The sequence below is a fragment of the Corvus cornix genome, chromosome 2 (genome assembly GCF_000738735.6).
Source record: "Corvus cornix cornix isolate S_Up_H32 chromosome 2, ASM73873v5, whole genome shotgun sequence".
NCBI classification, from domain to species: Eukaryota; Metazoa; Chordata; class Aves; order Passeriformes; family Corvidae; genus Corvus; species Corvus cornix.
Genome location: NC_046333.1, coordinates 31,011,859 through 31,033,719, shown reverse-complemented (window position 1 = coordinate 31,033,719; position 21,861 = coordinate 31,011,859). Strand labels below are relative to the sequence as shown.

At 38.8% G+C, this 21,861-nt stretch overlaps 1 protein-coding gene across 1 annotated transcript in view; it reads right to left on the bottom strand.

The window, feature by feature from the left end:
* STAC (SH3 and cysteine rich domain) overlaps window positions 1–21,634 on the bottom strand; it is a 71,388-nt gene extending 49,754 nt beyond the window's left edge. Inside the window, exon 1 of the mRNA XM_010398705.4 lies at window positions 21,119–21,634. Coding sequence (XP_010397007.1) covers window positions 21,119–21,235 — 117 coding nt within the window. The 5' untranslated portion in view covers window positions 21,236–21,634. The remainder of the gene's footprint in view (window positions 1–21,118) is intronic.
* Window positions 21,635–21,861: the final 227 nt, after the last annotated feature.

Below are 21,861 nucleotides of genomic sequence, written 5' to 3'. Positions count from 1 at the left end.
GACCTAATTAGTGTAGCAAAACACAGAGAATTACAACACCACGAGGTGACTGAAATGGCATCCATTATTGATTTGCCATCCATTTCTACAGTCCCACATGAAGCTATTTAAATTTCAAAATGCTGCTCCTGCCAGAGAAGGAAACCTAAGCTGTGCCATATTTGTTTTATCATGAAACAACAGTCCTGCTAGTTTGGACCATGTATATAGTACATTCTAAGAAGCTTTGCATTTACTGTCCTTATCCCATTCTCCTGTGCACAGCTATTTACCAGTTGAGGAATCTACTAGCAGCCTTTCCTCCCCCAAGCAGAAAAGTCAAGTTTTCCAAGGAAGAACAGTCCAGAATTCAGGCCATACATGCCCAAACATGAACTCTACGCATAAACTCTACGGTGAGCATGAAACTGTGCATATTCTGTACATTCCCTCACAGAATGTACATAGGACACATATCCAAGAATGAGTTGAGAAAGTTACCTTCACAGATTTGGCAGGCATCTCTGCACAAGCTGATAGCCCTCTCTGAAATTCTTTGAGAACCATCCTGTTTTCATGCAGTTCAATAATTCCCAGACAAGATGGGCATCCTTGTCTTTAGCCAAACACAGATTTCATGCCCATTTGCATTCAGACTGGAAGACACCTACATGTTTGGCTTGCATTGCATACCTAAAACACCAGTGGAAGTCTGGGACTATTACATCCCAAATAGGTTATTTGTGTACAGAAGTGACTCTGAGAAAATGAAGAATATTGGCAATATTTAGCATTTTGCACTGCTGATTACACACTTACTGTTAAAAATACCTCTCAGATCAGCATGTTTTGTGCCCTTCATGCGTAAGAGAGAGTATACAGGGCCATAGAAGATTGGCATCAGGTTTTAAAATCGGATCCAACTTTCCTTTCTCATATTAGGCTCATGAAAGAATTTGAAATAGGGTAATGGTATGTGATTGTTTACTTAGGAAAAGTTGGCCCAAGCAAGCGCAAGGGCTGGTTGTTATACATATTGTATAAACAATAAAATCATAAAAGCTTAAGTAATTATTAGGCTACAGCTGAGCAAGCATCACTTCCCTTACTTAAATAGTACCATCTCCTCATTTTGAAATTTGGTGTGGATTATCCCCATTCTTTTATTGCAAGATTTCAAATGTATGTAATAGGCATGTAATATAAATGTCTGATTTTGGTCTGCTGTAAACTGAGTTAATGCACTTGTGATGCCACAACTCCTAATAGAGCGTTCACCTGAGGTGGAAATCAAATCTTTCAATAGAGAGGAATGTATGCAAATTTTATTACTTTATTTCTGCAGAGTGAATGATTTCAAAGTTAAACCTTATGAAGAAACACTACAAAACTTTGGAAAAAAACCCTGCAGCTAAGGTTGTCCTACACTCAATACTTCAACTCTTCAGTGAAAAATCATGTATTGAGACTGAAACAACCCCTAAGCCAAGCACAAAAAGGCTTTAAGAAACATATTTGAAATAAATCTCTTAAGACTTTCACATTTTCTCCACTGTAAGCAAGGTTGCAATTTAGCTTTCACTTAAATAAAAATAACATTTGCAGAAGCACAGGAGGTTTTCTAGACTTGTGGTAGCATCAGGAGTCTTCACAATGTTGACACTTCAGAAACATCAATCCTTGATATTAAAGCCAGGATGTTCCTGTGGTTTGAAATTAGAGTAAGGGGAAAATCTTTTTTTCTAGTTAAAGGCTTTTTATCAGTCACACAGACTCTCAGTGACTGCACATACTAACCCCACAGGCAAGGTAGAGATAAGTGCAATAGCTCAATCTCAGAGCTTGATTAACCTTTTTTCCTGTATCTTGCAGCACAATCTCAATTTTCCTCCAAGTCACTGAATGTTCAAGCTTCAAGGGATCTGGAAGCTCTGTTATCAGCACTCCTCCATTCCTAATTCCCCTATACTACAACTCTTTAGCTGCTATAAGCAGAAAACAGGAGACAGCAAAAGAACAGTTATTCAAATTCATTCTGCTTTTTCTGTGAGTGGCAATTGCACCTGCCCTCACCAGGACTTTATTTGATAAGCACCCAGTGCTTTTCTACAATTTCTGTTTAAGAACTTCCCATGAAAATCAGAAAGATGTAAGTGATTTGAGCTGTTTTATAATCCCTAGCTTTGCAATTACAAAGACATGTGTCCTAGTTGCAGAGTACTGTATTCAGGCTCCTAAGTGCTCCCTGGTATCCAGGAACAATTTTCCCCTTGATTCTCCAGCTTGTCTACATTGGCAGTCAGCAGGGCTCAGTAGAAGCGGATGGGAAGAATGAAGCAGGGGCTGCTGAGCCCCCAGAATGCACACATCAGGTAATTTCCCAACATGCTTGGTCTTGGTGCTTTCTCAGACACTATTAACCATCCCTGACAGCAGCAGAGGCTTCTGTGCAGTGTGGGGCCAATGAGGAGATTGGTTCTGTACCTTCCCACTCTTAACTATTTTCCAGGAGAAATGAACAAGTGAGACACACTTCTCAACCCTAATTCACTGACCGACCATATAACCAAGCCCTCATTTTCAGGCATCAGTTGTTTGCTATATTGTCACTGTGCTAGCAATAAACAAAAAAAATATTGCTTGCTGTTCTCTATCCCTTTTTTTACACTGGTGGTAACGATATTATTAGATCTACTACAAGTAATACAGGGTATTAACAGAGTTGGAATGAGCCATCAAGCCAGTTTGAATCCCGCAAGCCTTATAAAATGTAGCTATTTTGTTTAGTATGCAGAGTAAAACTGCTCTGTCAACAGATTTCACTCTGCTGTGAGATAAACATCCACCTTCTGTAAGGAGCCACTTCTTTTTCCTTGCAGTTTCTTATAGCAAATTTCCAAATTATTTGACTCTAACATTTCTGTAAAAGAAGGACTTCAACACACCTGGCTCAAATGACGTGTAGATTGGCTAGAGAAAATGTCAGGTACAGGGGATATTACCAAAAGGGACTCAGACCAAAAGCATTTCAAATAAGGGAGAGAACAAAGCCTTGATGAATGGCATCTCCTCTACTGAGTACAGTCCATTTTCTGGGTCAAAGAACATTCAATTTGTATTAGCAACTCTCAGAACATACTTCAGTTGTTTACTAGCATTGTTGAAGGACTGGATGTTACCAGGGTGTAAGATACCCTGGCGGCATTTCTGGGCTCCAGCTAGCTGTGCTGGTCCAGAGCCAACAGGGAACCAGCTCAAATAGGAGTGCTTACTTTTTGTGAGCGTGAAGGCTAATGATTTTCTTCTTAAAACTGAGAGATACAAAAGCAAGTGAATTTTGAGGACAGACAAGAGTGGGTTTTTTACTTATTTTGAGTTGAAAATGGTCTGCCTTGGCATTTTAATGAGCAAAAATAAGATTATAACATGCCTAAAGGCAGTATGCAATTTCATAAACAATATATGTGTTTGCCTGTTGATGAGAGGAGTACCATGTCTTATAACATTAACAAGATAAAAGGATCTTTCTAATACTTAAGGAGTTGTATTGTTTATTGGCAAAGCACCCATGATAAAATTTGTAAGCAAAGCTGATTTCTACCATCTTCTTTCTAAATAATAAATAGTCAGAATACTCTGCTAGTACAATTAGCTAAACTGACTTCAATTGCAGATGATTTATACAGTCTGAGAATCTGGCCCTATCATGCAGTTGTGTTTGCTCTAGTCAGCTCTCTTGGAAGCTGTATCCTTTTAATCCACTACAGACAAAGAGGGAGTGTTCATTATTGCAGAATCTGCTACGTATTATATTTGTGTATTTTCCCAAAGAAGATTGCATAGCTGGCGTTAGAACAAATATGTTTTTTATTGTTGTAAAAAGCAAATAATTCAAACTTTCTGGTTGAATATTGTACTGAAATAGTCAAAGAGGAGACATTTTCCATAATATCTACCAATAATATTATTAGTGATTCATTGGGTACCTACAACTACTCTGTTTGGCTCTTGCAGCTCTGATCATCGTCCTCAGATTCTCCTCCCTGTCTTATATTACTTTTTAAATCCACTCACGGATTCTCAGGCCTATTTAGAATATAATCCTTTCCAGGCAAGGCTCTTTCTGTGATTTTGCTTCACACACAGAGTCCTAAACTACAATGAAATGCTCTGATTGACATGACAGAGTGTAGCAGCAAAAATCCTTGAAAGAGCCTCAGGGTCTGAAAGCATGAAATCTGAAGGGATGCCCAGGTGTCACTGCTCCCACAAATGTCTCTGTGAATCCCATGTCGTCAGCCCTCTCCTGATGCACTACATCCTTGCCACCTGTGTGTTTGCATCTCTAGTTAGCGACCTCTGAATTGTCAAGAGGTCAGCCTGCAGCCAAACTGCTTAGCAGAGCTGTTCACTCTCTATGACTCTGGTTTGGTTTAAGCCAAGCTAAAAATGCACATGGTTCTCAACAATTTATCCTGCAGTTGGTTTGAACTTATCCTAAGGTGAGTCATCTTCTAACACTGAAAGGAACCAGGATTGGCAAATATGTGAGACAAACATGAAATAAAGTACACAAAGTTCTAAGGCCTGAAAATATGAAAAGTCCCTTTATATATCTCCAAAATTCAGTATCAGATATGACAGAATAAAGTAATGCAGTACAGGGAGTGATAGATTTGAGGAAACAAAATTTATTAAGTGTATCAATTGCCATCACATCTCAGGGAAATCCTTTTTTCTCTCTGTTATGGTCAAAACTGTCTACTTAGTCCTAAGGCATAAAAAGAGAAGACACTCTATTAGATTTTAGGAAATTGTAACTTACCCTGTGCTCATGTTTCCTTCCCTGCTAAATTATATTTTCATAGTAACTTCAAAAGACTAACAGTCATTTAAACAGTTTAAAATATCTTATAAAAAGAAGGAAACATATGCAAAATAAATACTTGTATGAATGAAAATGAAGAAAAATGTAAGGCTTTTTTTATCAAAAACTGAGTAAAATCCACACCCAAACTCTCAAATTTTGTATCTAACACTATTTTTGCTTCTGTGTTTTTGAACAGCTCTATTTTGATGTATTCCTGTGATTTCATTTAATCAAGCTGTGTTAGAAAGAGTAATCTAGAAAGAAAAGAGTGCATGCTACATTATCTTCATGAGATCTCAGTATTTCTTCAAACTTCCTAACAGGTTTGATTCAAGTTTATTTTTTGTGTGGAAAATGCTTATAATATCACTCAACCATGGTGTGCCTCCAGCCTGCTTCTAGGAGAGAATCTTTCTCAAATTTGCAGTATTTCAAGATAACAAGTCACAATATCTTTCAGAGAATCTGTACTGTAGCTTTCCTAAATTTGTAATCCAATTGACGAAAATCAGATTAACAGTCCCAAAGTAAGATCTACTGGGTTCATTGTGTTGAGCTCAATGATCATCAATTCTCCCTCCTTTGTCAACATGTGCATAAATCAGAACACTTTGCAAATCAAACTAAGGAACACTCCAGTCATTATCAAATATCAGTGTTGCAAAATATTTTGTCTCTTTGATCTCCTCTGCTGCCTCACCTAACAAAAGACAGGCTGCTTCTCTCAGGAGCAGAGGCAAAGACTACAAATCCTGTACCTATATCCAGGATTCTGTTCTCCCTGCTGCTAAATAACTGTTCCCACATGGGTGGCAACAGCTGCAGGACATCCTTTATAATTCAGGTTACGAAAGGTGTCTGGTGCAGACCTCTGTGTAAGTCCTGTCTCCCTTTTGTGGTCTGACAATTGAACTGTCTCCAAATTTTCCTCCTGAAACCAAAATGCATGGTTAGGAATAGTCCTTCCATTTTTTTAAAAATCAGCCTGTACTTTCAATTTCAAGCCAGGTAGGTGTTTACAACGTCTTGTTTTATACTTTGGGGTTCACCTCAGGCACCTGGTTGCTAAGCAGCCAGTCATCTCCATACTTTGCCTCTATCAGGATGTTGTTATCTCTTGCCCCTTGGTGTAGAAGGCATTTGGACTGTTATCTCTGAGGTCCCTTCTGGGAATCTCATCCTTTGCATCTCTTTTTGGATAGCTCTTTTCCATTTCAGCTTCTAAATGGAACACTGATTCCCCTTTGGTAGCTCCTGATTCAGTCATTTACTAATCTTTGGTGAGGTGGAAGTGGAACAATGAAATTTGGAGATTAAAAGGCTGGGTTTCAGAGTGATGTAAATCCAGGCAGCCCTGATGAGGTGAAAGAAGCTACTCTGGTAACTACCTGCTGAGAGTCTTCAAGATTGATAATAACAGGATGTGAGTTTTGCTTCTTTTCCTTCTCATGAATAATCTGGAGCAAATGTGATTGTGAATGTAAAATTAATCATCCTTGACGGTATCTCATGTCTGTACCTCTATGAAATGTGCGTCTCCCCTATCGATCTTGTGCCTCAGTATAACACCCTTGGACCTCTAAAAAAAACCCAAACCACGACAGTGTTCTGCTAAAAAAATGCTGGGCTACCTACAGCAGTAATTTCCCCTAATATATTGTATCCATTTTTTTTTTTTCCTTTTATTTTTGTTAACAGAGCTGTTTCATAATACTTTAAATGGTAGTATATCTCTTGAAGCAAATATGGAAATACATCTGGCAGAGAGGCTGATACTAACTGAGGGCAAATTAACATGAACACCACAACCCACATACTGAATTATCACATTTGTGTCATCTTAAAACAAAAAGGAAGTGTGAGATCTACGGGGAGTTGTTATAGTTAATATTCTGTCAGTGTTTCCACTCTTACTTCTGGGGCTCAGAACTTACACTGTTAAAATTGCTTTGCAACAAAAACATGTAAGTACTCAGCTCTACAAAAAAGTTATTGTCACTGGTCCAAATCCTAAGGTCTTTGCTTACTGCTAACTCCCACTGACTTCATTGAGCATGTATCCTGAGTAATGGCTCAGGGTTGGAGGGGTCGTTTTGTTGTTTGTATATTTTGAAATAAAACTTTTTATGTTTCTTTTTATGTTTCATGCAGCATGAAAAAACACCTGGCCCCATTTGACATTCTATTACCTGGCTGATTCTGACTTTTAAATTCCCTCCTCTTTTTCTTAAACCACCTTTGTCTTCTGCTGCTCCACAACCAAATATAGATAGATCCAGGAGACATTACACTTCTGCTTCTTCTGTCTTTCCTAGACACTTGTATCAATTCATACTTTGTGTGAATAAATTCTGTCCAATTCTTGCTTAGCTACTGTGCTTTAACTTTGAGATTATATTACTCTGGTTTTCAGTCAAAGAAAGAAAACAATGCCAGAACTTGGGTGCTGTATGGCCTATTGGCTTAAGAGAAGCCTACAAGCAGATATTTTGTCTCACTTGATCCCACAGGTTTCTCACTACCTTCTTTGCTCCCTGTTCACAAACAGAGATTCAGATCCAAATCCTATAACTCGTTTCCATGTTTCCATTTCAAGCCCTTCTCAGTGAGACACGGCATAGGAACTTATACACAGAATATTAGCAGTGTTTGTTGGTTTCCTTCCAATTTTTCTTTTTCATGGTTCCCTTCCTCTTCTTGTGTATACTTTTGCAACCTGCTAGCAAATTTGCTGCCTTTTATCCCTCCTGAACGCTTGCATGTCTCATCATGTGAATGCTGCTTCTTGCCAGCCACTCAGAAGGCCAGGACACTTGGCCACCCTGGCAATGCTGGTTTAGACACCACAAGTCTAACAGGATCCACATGGTCCTGGAGCACATTGCTGCCCTGACACCATGCTGGCATGAAGTCCTGGATCTGGGGGCAGAGCTGATAGCATAGGAGGAGCAAAGTTAGTTAATCCCTCTGGGCTTCTCCATGCTTTTCCTGGGTACCCACAGGGTTTCCTTCATCTTGTATTTTCAATTCTAAAGTTCTATAGCAGCTACCTCATACATAAAAAATGCTGTGTCAATTAAAAGTTTTTTCTACCTTGATAACATTTTCCTTGTCATTTGTTCTGCAGCCAGTTATCTTAATGTCCATCATGACAAAGATCGTTTATTTTCAGATCTGGTCCAGATCTGGTACATTTTCCATTATAGCTCTTCTCAAAGTGCAAAATACAGCATGCATTTATCCCTTTAAGCAAATATACTCTAGCAGCTCTCTGATTTTCAAAAAGCATTTCCAAAAACTTTTGGGAAAATTGTGCTTGTAGTACCAGTTTCCAAGGAATCTGTTACTGCTACAGAAAGTTTCCGTCTCACTCTGTCTTTTGTCTTTTTGTTATTACTTTTTAGTCATGCCCAGCAAAAACTGCATTCAATGTCCTACATAAAGAATAGGCCAACTCTCCACATGGAAAATCTGTTTAACTTGATGATGATACTGTCATACAGATGACACACAGTTACCTGGCACTTTATGGAGACATTTGAAGGCCTAAACACTGCTTCAAGAAGTTGACAATGTAAATACGTATGTTTGGAGATGTTAGCAGGAGTTGTTAAGTATGAGATTTATGATCTATTTTTGACTCCTTTTGCCTCAGGCTAATCCATTTCTTCTATATTTTTTCCTAAACCTCCAAGCTGCTGAACATATCTTTAGCCAGCTACTGTTTCAAGATCAACCCTGCAAAACAAAAACATTTTATTTTTATCCTCACCAGCTGCACAACTTTCCTTCTCAAATTACCTCTATCAAAATTTCAAGATTGAACTGTAAAAATGTGGTTTCATACTGAGATAGCTGGTTTTGTGTAAATAGACAGTTGCATACAGAATGCCATATGAAAAAAGAGAATTTAAGACTATAAGTTCTTCTTTCTGAAGAACTAAATTTTTTTTCTGAATGTTAAGAATCTTTTTCAAGTTCATCAAAATTTTCTAAAGTCAAACTGTTGCTAATGAAATCCTGCACACAAACACCTAATAATAGTAATAATGTTTTTGAAAAAAAGCTTGTAATACTGTCATGATGTTGTGCTCACCTAATAAATGGAGCTTCATAATTTTGGTGTTGCAAGAGAAAAGAGCTGTTGTCATTGACATAAGTTATCAGTTATTTAATGTAATAGGAGTTACTGCTTTGATAGGAAAGTCAGGGATCTTGGACCAGTAAAACTGTGAAGCCTTGTCTGACAAAAATAATATCAGTGACTTTAACAGGAACAGCATATTGCATGGGGCTGCAGGAGGGATTCAGGCAGGGAGGAAAGCAGGGACATAGAAGGAAGAAGAAAGGAAAGTCAAGTTAAAAGAGAGTTTTAAAGAATGTGAATATGAATCCTGCAAAAGAGGGGGGACTTTCAGGAAGAGTTTAGCTTTGTCTCATTTATTCTACAGTCAGAGTAGGTAAAATTCTTGATGTTAGCTGAGTAACACTGACTTATAAGGCATGTGAAATATTACAGCAGAAATACAGTTACTGCCTACTGCTGAACTAAAGATCAAGTGTATTGCTAAATTCTGAGATTTATATCAATTTTCTCCCATTAGTTTTTTGTTTGGTTTTTTTTTTTTTTTTAAATATATGCAGCAGAGGCTATGAGTGTGACTGTACTGGAATGATATTAACTCATGGAAAGGAGATTTTTTTTTTTTCCTGGAATTCAGTAGCTGGTAGTAAAGATGAAATGACATTACCTCTATTGCTACTTCAGGAATATTGTATTTATTACAGTGTGTTCCCTACAATGCCAGAAAAAAAATAGGCTAGCTTTCTCATCTTGTTTAAAAAAGAAGTGATGCTTCTTTGAGCAGACTGAGTGGCTACTTCTGGCCAGCATCTAGTCATAGTTGCATTATCCTCAAAGGAAAATCACTCTATTAAGATTTTTCATTTAAGGTTTGACTGTCATTTTTTTGGACCTTTATGAAACGCTTTCAATTTGTTTACATTCTTGCAGGACTCAGGTAGGTCTATTACAGCTGTTGGCATTCATGTTAGCTTTGATAATATCTAAGGAAGATGTCCAGAGCATTTTTCTTGGATGCCAGGCAGGAACTGTTAAAAAAGCCAGTGTTGTTGAAGGGCAGAATTGCAGCCTGTGGAAGTCTGTGGGAGCCTAAGCTTCTGGGGTAGGCAGGAGCTCAAAAGCCCTTCACCAGCACTGCACTTGAAAAGGGATCTTCTGAGTAGCATTGGTCCCCAGCTACCTACCCAGAAAGGAGGGGACAAGATGGAAAAACTAGGAAGAAGGCTTTATTTCTTCTCCTTAAGGAATGTTTTGTATTACCTCATTGTCCACATTTTAAATTTGTGTATAGTTTCCTGTATCTACATACAAAGGCACGATGAGGTTACATCAAGAGATAAATAGGCATCCACACACAAGGAACAGACAATGTAAAACCAGAAAATGTGAGGAAATTAAATGCAACTGAATAATGCAAGTACAGCTGAAGTATAGGTGAAAGGGAAAGTACAAACTGTGGGTTTGCTTTTTTCCCAAGTGTACTTATGGCATGAGTGTCTGCATCCACACAATGTTTATAAAAAGGCCTTTTCCCTAACAGAAGAACCACCATCCATTTTCTTAACAGAAATCTCTAAACTTGGCTAAGCTTGGAAATATGGAAGTTTTTCCTGTAAAGACTCATTCTATCAGAGAGCCTCGTCATGGTTTACAGCATTTGAGAATAGGAACAGAGAGGGAAGAAAGAAAGGCAGAGAGTGAGTTGGTGAGGTAGCAAAAAAGGTAACTGTTTGCCTGGATGTGTAACGGTCAGAAGGATGAAATCCATTTATCATTACAACTAACTACAGGAGGTAGATCTAACTGCTGTGAACCTGCCAAAGACTCCTGCGTGCCCATACTTCACGAAACTGGTACATGATTCATCTTGTGGCTACAGTTTAACAGCAGCACTTCACATTCTGAAGCCTGGATAGGCTCACACTTTTCTCTCTTTTTGTCATAGGTGCATAGCTTTCCATTACAGGACCGGCTAGAAAACAGCAGTTCTGCTTAGCAAAAATATTCAAAGTTTGAATGATTTTGTTCCATGTATGCATAAAAAACAACTGCAGCTTTTCAGAATGTCTTTGAGAGAGCTGTGGGCCAGAGAGAGGAAAGTCAGACAGACTAGCCATGCAGGGGAACAGACAGCTGACCAGTCTTTGTAGGCAAGGTTCAAGACCTCGCTCTGACAGAATCCCAGTGGTTTTCACCTCACTTAAATCTGAGCTTTTAACTCAGCTGTAGCTGCCTGCTATGGTCAATGGAAAAAGATTTCTGCTCAGAGAGGCTAATTTAGATCACACAAAGCAGGCTTTTCCTCTAAATCACCTTTGATAAAACAGTTTTGGTCTGTGTTCCATTTATAACATAGGGGAACTGAACTACTAACTTACCTGCCTATAGCTGGTCTCTAATTACAGGTGAGGCTGTACAACATAACCTAGGATGCAATTTTTTTTCTCTTTTCTCTGGAAATTTCACCTGCTGTCAGGGAAACCCCCCCAGCAAAAATTTATACAATCAAGAAACTGAACAATTCCTCAAGATCAGATGTTTTGACATTGAAAAATAAACACTAAGTGCTTTTATTTAAAGCACGCATTTCACTGGAATGCTCCTTACCAGAAATGTCTGGAAAATAAGTTACCTTGTGTTTATTTGTAAATTATTCCTTGATTAGATAATTTAAATTAAAAGAGGATGTGTGAACATAAGTGAGAAATTATCTAATAATACTTACAAATAATATAAATAAGTACACTAAGAGGTACAACAAAAATGGTATATGCTGGGTCCTTGAGTTGACTGATACTAGCTGATAACAGTAGGTGCATTTTAAAAATGCATATGAGGCTGAAACATCTGAACAACTGGATTCTCAATTTAATTGCACAGAAGTTTACCATGCTGAATTTTGCCTGGAAGGTTTATTATTTGTGATCATGGAGATACCCAGTCCAAGGCCATTTCTCACCCTTTGTATGCACAAAGGCTGGGTAAGGGCTTTTAGACTCTCATTTCAGTCTCAAGATAGTTTGATTTTGGGAACCACAGCATTTAAACTGGCAGGGAAAACACTGTTAAATCAATGATGAATAGTGCACCTATATAAGTGACATTTTAGAAGGTGACTTTTTTGCATCATGCCAGAAATCTGACCCTTGGTTGACAAAAGCTGATTCCTCCCTTCACTAAGAATGAGCAATTTTGGAAAAAAAAAAAAAAAAGAAGTCAAATACTGAGGTAATGGCATCTGTCTGTAAGATCGTATTTAACAGTATTTGCTATAATAATCTGTCAGGTTGACTTTGCCCTCTCACCTGTAGCTGTGCTTCCAAAACACACATTTCTTTGTCTTACTCTGATGAATAAGTGAAAAAAAATATTCTAAATGCAGATTTTAATAGCTTTGTGAATACAAGTTTATAATATCTTGCTCCTTTCTTCGTTAAGCCTAATCATCGGTTACTATAGGTCAGCTTCATTTTCCTTTTCTATTCAGAATACTAGACTGCTAAAATGATCTTTATTAATAAAGCAGTGCATGTGTGGCATTTTAATAAAGCTTTTAAATGGCACTCAGAGATGGAGCATATTATGTCTACAGAAAAGAAAAGCATTAAAGTTGTTGCTGTTACTTGCTTAAAGGACTGCAGTTCCATATTGAACTTGCAGCCTCCTGTGCTGGGAAATACCTCTCTCTCACAATTATTCATGCTATGATATTTTTAACACCACTGCAGCCCCTAAACAGTAATGCTTCCATTTGACAGTACTTAGCAAACTACTCTCATCACTTAGAAACAGGTCAGCTAAGAAATGCTGACCTGTCAGGGAGAAATATTCCATGAGCCTCTAGCATGTTTATGTGAGACTACAGACATGAAACTCATTTCATTTTAATAAATAAGAAGATGTGCAAGCCATTTGTCGTATTTAACTGCTGATGTCAGAGACTCCAGAAAACTCTTTTTCAGACATCCATTGTAAATACGTTTTACAGGATTCCTGAGTTAAATTCCCTGACAAGGAGCATTTACTCTATCAATTGGTTTACTGAATTAAAGGGAGTTTCCTCCAACTGAGGTGTATGTCAAAGGAAAACAAAGTCAAGTCAGTTGCTCACACATAGATTTTTCATTTTCACAGCTGGTCCTCCTTGCTAACGAACGTGCAAAGTTTGCTTAAGCTTCAGCACTTGCCTTGGAAGTGCTCATTTAACACTGAATGACTGAATGACTGCTTGCCTATGCAACTGGAAGTTGTGCAGGACTGAGTACTGTGTTAAGAATATTCAACTCATGCTCACATCTGAAAGCCTAGTCCTCTGCCTGACAAACATGAGTATAAATTTATCAAATATGCAAACTTCTACCCATCAGGAGTATACAGCAATGGCTCCTAGGCAATAGGCAAAATGCCTGTCATACAAAGAATTACAGTTTTCTATCAAGTTGTTATGATTTACTTGCATTTAAATTAAATAAAATGCATGGGAAAAATGAACCTTTAAGCCAGGTTTTGGATTTCAAAAATCCAAAATTGATGTTCTCCATTCCCTTGTAGAAAGTTCAAGCCTTCAGCACTCTCAGATACCTAGAGGTATATTTTAGACTCCATCACTCTTTGGAGCATGGCACAGAAGGACCTGAACTAGTATCAGTAGGAAGGTATGAATGTCTCAGCAGTGGTCTGGAAAGCAGCAGAGCTGTCTTGAATGTGCTTGGATGTGTAAGGGATATATAATTTCTTCAAAGCTGTAATACTAATACTAATGCTATGAAATGAAGATAAATAAAAAGGCTCTGTGAATGGGTGCTCTTGGAAAACTGCATGAAAATAGTTACCTCAAAAAGGAAATTTGGACTAAGAAAAGAGTCTGCAAAGAATGGTGGGGAGGGGAACAAGAGAAAGAAAATAGTAAAACAAATGGTATGGAAAAAAACCCTGGATGTTTCAAGCACAGTTCCTTAGGTCAAATGATATTAATTATCAAGAAAAGCTGAGTGAGTTCTTTGAAAAAGTATTTAAGGAAATGTCAATGAACAGATTTGGGCTACAGAACGAAAAAGAAGAAAAAGGCTGTGGTACAGTAAAGACAGGGTAAAAGACTGGTTTGGAACTTCAGCAAACACTTCAGCTTACCTTCTTCTCAGAACCATGATCCTGGGGAAAAACAAAAGGAATAATAGGAAAGAGATTACAGAAATTTATGGCATGACATTAAAAAAGCAGTTTAATGTGTCTGTTGAGGTGAAAGGGAGAAAAGAAAAAAGTTAAACTCTGTTATAAAATTTTACTTTGAAAGTCTAGAAACAAGTTTCCTTAACAAGCTTTATCAAGACAGAAATGATGTAAAGTGAAATGGAGGTCTCTGTCAAGAGGCAGAAAATGTGATCTCAGCAAATACAGATTTGTAGATCTGACCTCAAGAGAATTTGACAAAACCAAATCAAAATGAAACAATAAAAATAAGATAAATCCTCCTAGATCAGTTGTAATGAATAAGATGAACAATTTTCTAGACAATTTTCTGGAAAATGTTTTAGGTCAAAGGTAGATTGTGTCTACTTGGATTTTGTTTAAATTATTGAATATGCTGCTGAAAGGAAATCTGTTAGCCAAGACAGAAAAGAAGGAAAATAGTAAATAAGTTTTATGGAAAGTTCAGTGGGAGATGGTTACTGTTGAAAAGAGAAGTTGAGGGTTGGTTGGTTATTGGCAGAGTTCTTCAGAGAACAGCACTGACATAGTCTTAGGGTCAATATTGCTCTCTCTACTCTTATTACTGGGTTTTTTGCAAAGATTACACATGTCATAAGGCCATTTCCCTCTGGCATTGTTGAGGAATACATTTAGTGCAGACAGCTCTGTGTGCAGCTGCAGACTGAGCTCTGGGTGGCAGGACCCCAGGCAAGACTGTGAACTGCTGACCCTTTGCATAACAAAGGGTGTGGGGACCTGTGGCACAGCCTGGTGGCACTCAGAGACACGGCAAGAGCCGAGGACTCCAGACTCTCCCACGCTTACCTGTAAAGGTATAAACCCCCAGGGTTTCCTTGGTTTGGGGTCCCTCCTTGGAGGCATCCACCTCAGGCTGTTGTTTTGCTATTGTACAGTGATTAAATTGTGTTAAGGATTGAAATGGCTGAGAATGTGCTATGGGAAATCTGGGATCAAGTGGGTAAGGAAACCTGGTGTGACTGTATGAGTATGGGATGTGCAGCTGGGAAGGGACCTCGGTCCCAGCTTGGGTGGTCCAAGAGTGACTGTGCCAGAGTGGCTCCTGGATGGTTGGACAGGGAAGTTTCTTTAACATGAGGTGGGAGGCATTTGTCACACGTGGGGAGGCCTGGATCTTGAGGGATGGGCTCAGGGAAATGTGATGAAGTTCAGCAGCGGAAATCCAAACTTCTGTGCCTGAGACCTGATTCAAACCACTGTAGATGAGGACAGACGAATGTATCCTGCCTGGATCCCCTGGAAATTGCAGAAAAATAGAATGAAGACCTCTGGTTCACCAAGGAGTGACTAGGAGACACAACATTAGAGGCAAGGTTTCTGGGAGTTAGTGATACTGTACAAGCTCTCGTAGAGAATGCCATGCACAAATTCAGTCACCCTTTTCCAAGAAAGATTATTCAATACCGAAATGGTGGCACAGCTCTGCTACTAGAATGAGATGAAGAATGGAGAGTTTATTTTATGTCAGTCCAGATTATTTAGTATAGAAAATAAAAGGCTGGTAAGAGAGATGAAAGTCTATTCTTATGTGATGGAAACCTTCACCGAGAATGGAAAAGAGATGTTTAAGCTAAAGCAATATTATTAAAATTACAATGCCACACAAGCTGGCAAAAAATAAACATAGACTAGAATTACAAGAGGGTGAAGGCTAGAGGACGTCCCCATGCCATTATTAGAGCATACAGGTGTTGGAAAGGCTTTTTAAAAGTAGCGGTAAAAGCTGAATTCAACAGAATGACTTTCTGAAGAAGAATACAGCATAAGAGACTGAGACTGTGGACTGAACTCTCTTCCATCTGTGTAAACAACTTGTTTTCTTTCAGCGAAAATTTGCACTTCTTTAAAATCCTTTTTTTTTTTTTTTTTCCACACTAGATTTCAGTCAAGTCATTTTTAATTGTTGAAGGATAATAGATGTCTTCTCCATTTTGGCACCATTGAAAGTGTGGATAGAAGAGAATGAACTGATCACATTTCTATTTTGTCTTAGATATCCCAAAGTGCCTAGAAATTTATCTGACATATATATCAAAGTAAAAACAATACCAGAGAATTTCAATCAGAATGAGAGTAAGAAAGAAAATTCAAAGTAAGTGTAAACACAAGAATGAGTCTGCTGAAGAGACATTGATAGGTTAGAGTATTACTTTCCTGCTTTAAGGAAACCTTCCTTTACATAATTTGTTGCAAAACACATAAAAATACTTAATCTAATTTCTTTCCCTTAGTCTTACCTTCACAGCATGTACTCACCATTTTACACAGAGGCATGGAAGTAACACTCAGAAGGAGAACTGTTCTTTCTTCCCCTTTCACGGGATGTTTTTAAGCTGTTTGGTATTCCTTTGAAGACTACAGCAGTAGTTTACACGCTGCATATTTATCACTGGTGTGGAGAGTGAAACACTAACTGCACACCATACTCCCTGCCCTTTTAAAATATTGATGAGTAACCATCTATGGAGCCTCATAAAGTATTAACTCTTTAAGTGGGGAAGATCTCTGCTTAACAGCATAGCACAAGTCCTATGTGATTTAAATCCCACACAATCCAAAGAGTTTCAAGCTGTTTAAGTTTGTTCAATATCCAATATTAACTCCTGGTTTTGAAACCTCATGTAAGCAATATTGCTCTACTGATCCAGCAGGTCTGTAAGTTCAATCTTCTTGATCGATGTGGGGGATATTAATAAATGAAGTCTACATCTTGAACTTCAATGCTAAATCCTTTTATTGGCTTCCTATTCTTTTTAACTTCCATTTTATGTACTGCTTATCAGGTTAGCTCATGTTGGAACAACTGTGCTGCATCTCCTGAATTGCCATACCTGAATTTGAAGATAATGGTCTGCATTTCCCTGAATATTGCCCACTAGGTGGTCAGTGTGTGAAAGTGTCAGACTGAGACTGACTCATTTATTTTTTGAAATACATAGTCCAGATACCATATTTATTTGGAGATCCAATTTATCTTTTTTTCTTCAGTTTTTTAGCTGTTCAAATTACCTAGCTGACCTGAGTGTAAGCAATTTCTTAGACGCACAAATTTGCGGTTCAGAGGAAAATTTTGAATCCTTCCAAAGATGCGTGACTACAGTACAACCCAATTATAGCTGTATTTTATTAAATAAAGTAGGTGGAAATGGAAAAACTGTGAGAAATAAAATTTGGTCTTCACAGAAATCCATCAATATTTTTAAATAAGTAACTTTTACGTGATTGCCTAAAATGGTAGAAGCAGGACTTGATACCCCTTCTGAGGTGTATGAGAAAGCCTGAAAGACATTTAACATATTGACATGAAACTAATAGCTTGAAGATCAGCAGTGCTAATCCACCCTAGTGGTACTAGCTCAAACATTGTAGATGCTCAGGTGTCCCCTAAAACGTAAAAGTGCTAGGGGAATTTTCAAAGGTAGACCCTGTTTTCCAGGAATACCCCAGCCATTGCTCACAGAAGAGTGATAACAACTTGATTCATACTAAAGAAATGAGCAGATGGGTTCTTTCCTCTTCATATACAAATGTCAGTGAAATAAAACAAGTACAAAGTTAAAATTATGTGCCAGCTACACCAAAACATAAAGAAATCATGCCATGTGTAGGCCTCCTTTCTTTGGACACATATTCCTTCAAATTTTAGTTTTCTTTATTAAATTCCAAGGTACATTTAGATAAAAGACATCAGAAATATGATCTCTGATTGCTGCTACTAGATTTCTGCTTATATTGCTAAGTTAGTGATTCAACAAGTGTGCAGTGTGTCTTTAATTGCTACCACCAGGAAGAAATTTTCCCTCAGGATTCATTAAATGATGACTTCCTCCCTTGCTGAGTTGTAAATTAAAAAAAGTCTTTGGCAAACTAGTAATTTGCCTTCTTGAAAACCAGATGTAAAGGACCCAAACAGGTGGGAGCCATAACCACAAACACATGAATGTAATAAATTTAGCAATTACATGCATTTTTGTGGTACTCTCCTGAAGTCATTCTCCTAGTGAACTTAAAGTATTCACTCAAGTCATACTAAGGTGTGAAATGAATGTTTTCAAGAGCCAATAAATTTAATAAATTAATTTTTAGTTTTGCAACATTCTTAGCCGTTCAGGTTCTAGTGTTTTTAGCACAATAGTTGTACCCATAGTACCACAGGATGGCTCTTTCAGCAGCCAGGGTATTCTCACCTGCAACTATGCTCCTAATCCATAGGAAAAGGTGGTGGGAGGCTTTTACATGAGTTTAAGAGTGAGCTGCTTTCTTGTAACAGAGGTGTGTGACTAACACATGAGAGTCATCCTTCCAAATTTTGGCTGCTTGTAGCAGCCTGAAGTTCTGCCTCTCAAACTCAGCACTAGTCAGAAGTTGCAGTACCTGTTCCCTGACATCTTCTAAGTACAGTTTGGAGGGTGCAAGATAAAACTGATTTCTGGGCTTTATTATGACAAGGGATTATGTGCCACCAATGTCTATGATTCAGTTGGACTGGACACAAGCTTGCAGCTATTAGTTCTACGTTATTTTTTCAAAATTGCTTTTCTGCTGAAGTGTTATCAAATGCATTTTGAAGGTTGCTATTATCCGTGTTGGTTCTGTTCGTATATTTGGAATCATAATAAGTGGAGTGTTTTGCCACACAAAAAAATTGTCAAGGTTGGAGTGTTTTGCCACACAAAAAAGTCATTGTGGGGTAATTCGATACTGCACAAACTGTTCTGCAGTAAATGCAGCAGATGAACTTGTTAACCTAAGCAGCAGAGAGTACCTGAAGAAAGCTTAGTTTTCTGTGAATGACAGGCTAGCTCCCTCAACATGGGACACCACAGGATAAAAGCACTGACCAATGCTTCTGTCAGTCTCTAGTTTTTGAAGTATATCAATTATCCTAGAAAATAAAAAAAAACCCCAAGCACACACAACATCTTTATGAAATCACAGAATTTTTTCCATCTTCCTGTTTCCTTGGACCAAACAATGAAAGCTTATTACCCCAGTGATCAGAAGACTCTTTTGACTCTATCTATTGATATGACAGTACATCATGCTATCTGATCATATTTGCAGCTCCAAAATGTGAACAGATAATTTGTTTACTAAGAATATCTCTATCCAAGTAATGGCATCAACTGCATGGTCATAGCTTTTGCCTATTCCAGTGTATTGCTTCAAATGCTCAAAAGACAATAGATGATGAAAATGTTTGATTATAAACTAGTTTGTAGCCTATTTGTTCCCTGGCCAGATGTGCCTAATTCCTGTTGTCATCCTTGGAAGCACAAACAGCAAGAAGGAACCCTCTGTGAAGCTCTTCACTTTCTCTCAGTTTTGGATCCATGCCAGTCAGTTTGTTTTGGGAACAGCATTCTGTGATCCAGCGGGAAAGTCCCTCAAGCACCATTGTTATCAAGTGGCACATGGAGCTCCTTAACCATTCTGGCACAGAGCGAGGAGCATAGCTGGGATCACGGGGAGCACACAGCCCACCGGGCCCTGTGCACAGCCCAGAACACTGGAGCAGCTGGTGCTGGCAGTGCAGTGAAGGCTGCAGTTACTTTTGGGACCTCACCAGGGGCAAAGCTTCCCACCGCTGTGTAACAGTTCAGCAGTTCCAGAGAGTGGACTCAGGGGAGTGGGATTTAGGTACCATATCCTTTTACAGCCTGGGCTTATACCAATAATCCATTTGCTTTACATTTTCCATGAATCAGGGAGACTCCAGTTGAGCTAAATGTGTATAGTGAATATTGTATGCTATTGTTGCTGGAAGAGCTCTTTTCTTTTAAAGAGGGTGTATTACACAGGGAATACCTTAGCTCTCCTCCTTGGAGTATAGCATCTAAATAAATACATAAAATAAAAAATCCCAAAGCCCACATCAAAACTCTACCCACACAGACAATTTCAACTCACTCTCCAGAAAGTGGAGAGCTATAACTGCAGAATAATGTAGCAGTCTTTCCATATCAAAGCCAGGAAGACACTGCCTTTAAACTCAGGCCAGCACAAACCTTCCCTGTCTAGCAGCTGTTTTCCTCACACAGTACCTCCTGAGGCTTTACCCACCTGTAAGCCCCTAGTGACAAGGACCTCCCTATTTTTACATGTTTACACAGCATCACTATGAAGTTCACAGAAAGATCTGTCAGGTGCTATCATGGAATCAATCATAAGTAACAGAGGATCAGTAAAAGCACATTATCCAATGCACAGAACTTTCATTATGTAAGGTTACTGCTTTACCTTTTACCTCTCTGTCTTCCGAGTAACATCCTGGCAGTCTGAAAAACTTTTCATATGCGAGTCAATTAAAATTTCAGAGGCTATGCCATTTAAGCTAAAAGTTGATTTTCAGTAAGGTAAATTGAACCACATTGAAAAACTCAGAAAAAAGGCTGTGAAAACAAAAATCCTTTTCTGGGTGGTGTACATAACGTTCATTGTGATAAAACTGTCACTTATCTCCTGTTTTAACAGACTCATTAAACAGTGAAAGTTCACTTATGAGTCTGCCAGAGAAGGAAAATCAGGTGAAATACCCCAAGCCCCCAGACAAAATTATTTTCCCTGAACCTTTGAGAAAAATCAATTTTTCCAACCAAACTCTTTCAGTGATACTTGATGTGAAAATAACTAACAATATCCATTGACAGTGATCCCCTCCCTGAGCTCTGTCACTACCCCAGGATGTTACTGTAATGAGGAGGAGAAAACACAGGCAAAAATCCACAAACCCAAACATCTCAAAAGGCAGGTATTTTCCCAGTGCAGACTCCTGAGGTGACAGGGAGAATTCAGAAGCAGGAGTGTCGGAGCAGGCACCGCAGTCAGAGGTGGCTCATAGCACTCTGCCGCTGATCCTGGCACAGGGCTCCAAATGAAAATCAAAGCAATGCATCTCTTTTCAAAACAAAGAAAGACGGAAAAAAACCCCCCAACAAATCTCGTTCTCTGAGTACCTTTGATTCCTGGCTGGTAGTTGATGCTGGAGAGGGGGGCTGCTCTGTGCTCTCCACTTCATTCTCTTTCTCCACAGTATCCACGCTGACTTCAGTTGTGCTGCTCGGAGGAATCATTTTACCTCTAAAACACTGCTACTATCAGGAAAAAAAGCTACAGATGGTTCTTGCTTTTTTCATTTAACGTCCTCTTTCTTCTCTGGTCTTCTAGAGCAAATGATCTCCGACCGCTTGGTTTCACTATATTTGCCAGACTAGAATTCTCTGGATTTTCTTTTTTTTCCCCCCTTCTCCTCCTCCTTCCCCTCCTTCCTCCCTCCCCTTTCCTATGCAATTGTGCTGCGAGGGAGTAAGTTATCGATGGTTCTGTAGGTCAGTTGTGTGCCTGCTTTTCCCCGGTACTCCTCCCCTCCATATGAAGCCTGGAGGTGTGGAGCAGAGTCGTGACCGCCAGCCCCACAATCTGAGAGGAGTGAGCTGAAGCAGCAAGCCCAAGCCACGCACACACACACACACACACACGGGGCACTGGAGGGAGGAGTTGTATTTCTAATGCTGTGAATAGCTTCGGAGAAGCATGTGCTGTCATAGTAGTGAAACAAAGTAATGCGCGCATGCACACACACACACACGCATGCACACACAGAGGCAGGCAGTGTATATGAAGTTTGGAAGCATTTTACCTTTTAACAGGCTGGAGAAGACAGAGTTGAAGGGTGCCCTTATATTCTTTCATGTCTTTT